The sequence below is a fragment of the Odontomachus brunneus genome, unplaced genomic scaffold (genome assembly GCF_010583005.1).
Source record: "Odontomachus brunneus isolate Ranch 3 - 2012 unplaced genomic scaffold, Obru_v1 Obru_scaffold_455, whole genome shotgun sequence".
NCBI lineage: Eukaryota > Metazoa > Arthropoda > Insecta > Hymenoptera > Formicidae > Odontomachus > Odontomachus brunneus.
The window spans coordinates 36,304-40,763 of NW_022639905.1; the positions used below are offsets into that span (position 1 = coordinate 36,304).

The following is a 4,460-nucleotide window of genomic DNA, read 5'->3' on the forward strand; positions in this document are numbered from 1 at the left end:
AAAGAGCAACTATACGATTATATAATTCGAGTTGCACATATGACATTGGATTATCAGGATAAAATAACAAATCCCATATTAATGTAAAAAATGGAAACGATCAGAAATATTTCAGTATTACTAGTGCAAAAGTCACTTTACATTCTCACAATTTCTTTGAGTGCAATTTCACTATAAAAATAGTGTGATCGCTGAAGTCACTCGGATTCGAGCAATTTTTCTTTTGTATAAAGTGAATCTAATCTAATGTAAGTGAAAATACTGCTATTTTTCACTTCAAATATTAAAATATCAGCCTATAATTCACGACACATTGATATTTATTTATATTTGCTATAATGTAATATAGAAATAATTACATTAGAAAATTTGTATATATACACATATTTATTTATTTATTTATTTATACATGTATTCTAATTTCTCAAATGTTTTTGCTGTTTCGAATTCTGTCGTCAATTATTAATTGTGTAAAGTGACTTAAATAATCATAACACTCTCTATGCATTGCGTGCCTTTTTCTATATTTTATTCTTTATATATTTCTATCTATCGTTTCTATCGCAGACAGTAAGACCTGCAAAGTACGGCCAAAAGACGTTCAAAGGATGTGTTGATCTTAAGCACATCTTATGGATGTCTACAAAGCGTCATTTGGAAGTTTATACTGTCTGCGATCTTCTTTTCTATTTTTCCTATCTATTCTATGTATTTATCCTTCTTTTCTATCTGTTCTTTGTAACTATTCTTTGTATCTGTCCTGTTCTATCTATATTCTGTGGAAATACAAAACATCGTTTTCCTTAATATTATATTAATTTTGATATTGATATTTCTTTTCATACTACAATATGTCGAATTATTTATTTCAACATATTGTACTATAAAAAGAAATAGATACATATAAAAATTATTGTAATATTAAGCAAAACGAATGTTTGACATTTTTTTGACGGAAGAGACCACTACCTTCTCGCGGTTTCCGTTGAGCAACAATATGTACGTAGTCCATTTATAAAACTTAAATACAATAGAACTATTAAAAATATTTCATTCGTTTCATTTAATTATATGTATTTGCAAATAGCAAATAGCAAAATAAAAAGTATATTAACAGAATACTATATACAAAATAAATAATACTGAAATATATTTTTAATTCTATATTTCTTGCATTAACAATAGCCATTTTTCTAAAATAATAAAGGAGAAAAAGGTGTACATATTGGCCAAAAGTGGATTTTTATTCTTTATCTATCATTAACGCTCTCTTTCTATTCTTCATTTTTTTTATTATTCCTAATATTTTGATGTTTAATATTTAATACATTTGTATGTAATTTAAATATTTGTATAATTAATAGGTGCGAGAAGGAAGTGCGCGCACGGCGAGAAACGACAAACAGCATAAGCATAAGTTTCACGCCGGCCGTCTGCTCTCTCTTTTCCGAGCATGCATCTGCTGCCTCTTTCTTCCCCGAACGATAGCTATAGTGTACGCGACCGACATATATTATAGCTCGGTCGAAGCGCGTACACGGCAAGCAGCCGTATACGCGTATCCCCTCCTGCGCGCCGCTGTCGAGCCGCCGCTCACGGACTCGGTCGCTCGCTGTGTGCGTGGCCTACGTCATGCTGTAAGCGGAGTAAAACTGTGCACACTGGCCGTGCGGACATCGGCCACAATGAAAGTCCACTTGAACGGCCTTCGCAAGGCGAGGTTCAATGTTAGCGTACGTCGGCCGTAGGTGGCGATAGCAGAGGCGTTTGCTGTCTGAAGTGTTAGTTCCTGTTTTTTAATCCTCTCCTTCACAGCAGACCTCGGCAGCAGAGAGACCACTGAACCTGAGTCTACCAGAAACTTCAGGTTGGTGACTCGATCAAACACGTGCAGGCGATTCTCCTTCAGGAACCGGTCGCCGGACTCAGAAGCCTGCACCTGAGCCGGCGCCGTTAGTTTCCCCGGGCCTTGAGGAATGAGCAGGGGGGCGGTAGCGGATTGCCTGCGCGCCCCAGCGCCTATGATACTCACATACACTGCCCGCAGGCCTTGCCGGGGGCACACGCGATCGCGAACGCGGGCGGCGAGACGGCACTTCACCGAACCGTCGCGCGATAATGTCCGGAGGTCGTGGCTCCGAGTCCAGACCCTCGACCCGAGAAAGGATCTCACGGTTGAGTCCCACGACCTGCGCTAGGGAGACTCGCATGGAAGCGAGTTCCGCGGTCAGTCTGTCGAACTGGTCCTCGCTGCCCGACCGACTCGGGGGCCGCGAGACGCCCACAGCCGAGGAAGCACTCTCCGGCTCAGACGAGGAGAGTGAGGCAGCTGCGACGCCAGGTGATGCCTCGACGATCTCATCGGACATGGTCGCCAGCTCCTCCAAGCTGGGAGTCTTGAGAATGCGAAGGAGGCGCTGAGCACTCACCGGCAATAAGTCCAGCCATTTGACTCTGAGAACGTCGTCTGGAACTCGGTTGGCTGAGAGGCCACGCATATGGCGTAAAAGTTGCGACGGGCGCCTGTCGCCCAGCTCCAGCTGAGTAAAAAGTTTGAGCAGCTGTCTGTCGGCTGAATCCGTAAGGCGCGTCAGAATGGCGCTCTTCAACGTATGGTATTTCTCGACCTCAGGAGGCGAACGAATGATGTCCTCGATGTCTGACAGTGTCCGGGTCCAGTATACTGAGGACAAGGTTGTAACGTGTCTCGTCCCCGCGGACACGGCCAACCTGCAGTGCAGCCTCAGCCTGCACGAACCAGAAGTCCGGCTTGGCTCTCCAGAAAGGCGGCAACCGGCATGAGCTGACCGCCTCGATTGCCGCGGCCTCGCGTTCGGTCACAGTCTCATGTCCGTCGTCTTCCTGACGAAGGGAGAGATCCGCGGACGGCACGCTAACACGCGACATTGAAGGTGCGCTATCACTCGCGGACCGCGCAGGGGAATGCAACATCACCTTCACTCGCGCACCGTCACTCACGGAGCCCGCGGAAACGAACAGGCGGAATCACACGACACGCGAACACGCGGCAAGTCGTCTGGCAATAGTAGTAAAAAGAAGGAATAAACCTTACGGCAGTCACTCGCACCCGACACAGGGTCCTGATCACGTCGGGGTCACCAGTTTGAGGGCTTTTATAGATCGATATAGATAGCTCTATTTGCTACCGATCAAGGCGGTGTGTGGTTATCACACCCGCATGCCACAAAAATAAATTTATGTTAACTCGGGAAAACACTGTGGACGGGAAGGAGCTCAGGCCTTGATAATACGCTAGATTCACTTTTCTGTATTAACAATAACACGCCGTCAGATTTTATTACAAAGATAATAACGAACAAAGAATCTTATCACATACAAAAGAAACGCTCGCGAGAAACAAAACAGAGACACGCTGACGTGTGAAGGACGAAGCGTGAAGACACTCTCGTGATTGGCTGAGATGTCGGCCCTCAGCCGATCACGTGAACAACGGCGGAAACGCGCACGTAAGCGAGGGCAGGTAGCATGACCGGCGCACGTGGCCGGCAGATAGCCAAAACTCAAACCTAATAGAGAAAATGTGCACCTGCCTCCGCTGCACGCGGCGACCGGACTCGCGGGCGGCGCGATGCTCCCCGAGCTGCGATATTCACTCGCGATGCTTGTGCACACTCGCGGAACAAAGGCGCCTCACGCGCGAGACAATGGACGGTGACCGCGCTTGGCCAGCCGTCGCGCGATGCAGCGCGAGCGTGCCGACTTGCTGACGACGATGTCGGAATCACGATGCAGGCTCGTCTCCGCGAATGCGCGGTGCGCGGCTGCACGAAGATAACCGGGTACTGCGGATCGTGTGTAGGAACGCGGACGATCACGTGCGCAGCACGTGTGCGACACGTACACACCGGAACGGGCGGCTTCGGATCGGCGGCCCTTAAGGGCCTCTAAGCCTCGCTGGCTGAGCCCAGCACGGAACACTCGGACGTGCTTACCGCCTCCGAACACAATATCACAACGAACGTAATGTGAGAGATTACGAGACGGAGAACGAGACGAACGGAACGCACGAACGGACGAACTCTGACTTGCATGCTTTACGAGCGAGAAAACGGTTCTGCTGTAGAGCGCCCGTGGGCACACACTACTAGAAACCGGCACGCGCGAGTTCTCGCGGCGCGGCCGAGAAAAGTTACCGCGGCTGCAGCACCTGCTTCCGTCTCCCGACGCGAGGTGTCGGCTGCTGCATTCCGCGCACAAACGAACGTACAACAGGGAGTTGGCGGACCGCCATAAGCTCTTGCACACAGGATTTGGGAACGTTTGCCGCGCGGCGGAAATTCGTGCGGTATCTAATCATCATACCGTTTTTGTGTATCTAGAAATTCATTGGCTACCGTACGAACTTTAACTGCAAATATCTCAGCAATTGAATGGTCAATCTTTTTATAATTGTATGAATAGTTAAATGATATTTCAAT

The 4,460-nt window shown here is 47.4% G+C and overlaps 1 protein-coding gene across 1 annotated transcript; it reads right to left on the bottom strand.

The window, feature by feature from the left end:
• Positions 1-1,630: 1,630 nt before the first annotated feature.
• On the bottom strand, positions 1,631-2,907 carry LOC116853695. Its single transcript, XM_032834867.1, has 3 exons — positions 2,731-2,907; positions 2,102-2,627; positions 1,631-1,968 (listed from the first exon to the last, which is right to left on the bottom strand). Exons 1-3 carry the CDS (start codon positions 2,905-2,907, stop codon positions 1,631-1,633), a joined length of 1,041 nt encoding a protein of 346 aa, XP_032690758.1.
• Positions 2,908-4,460: the final 1,553 nt, after the last annotated feature.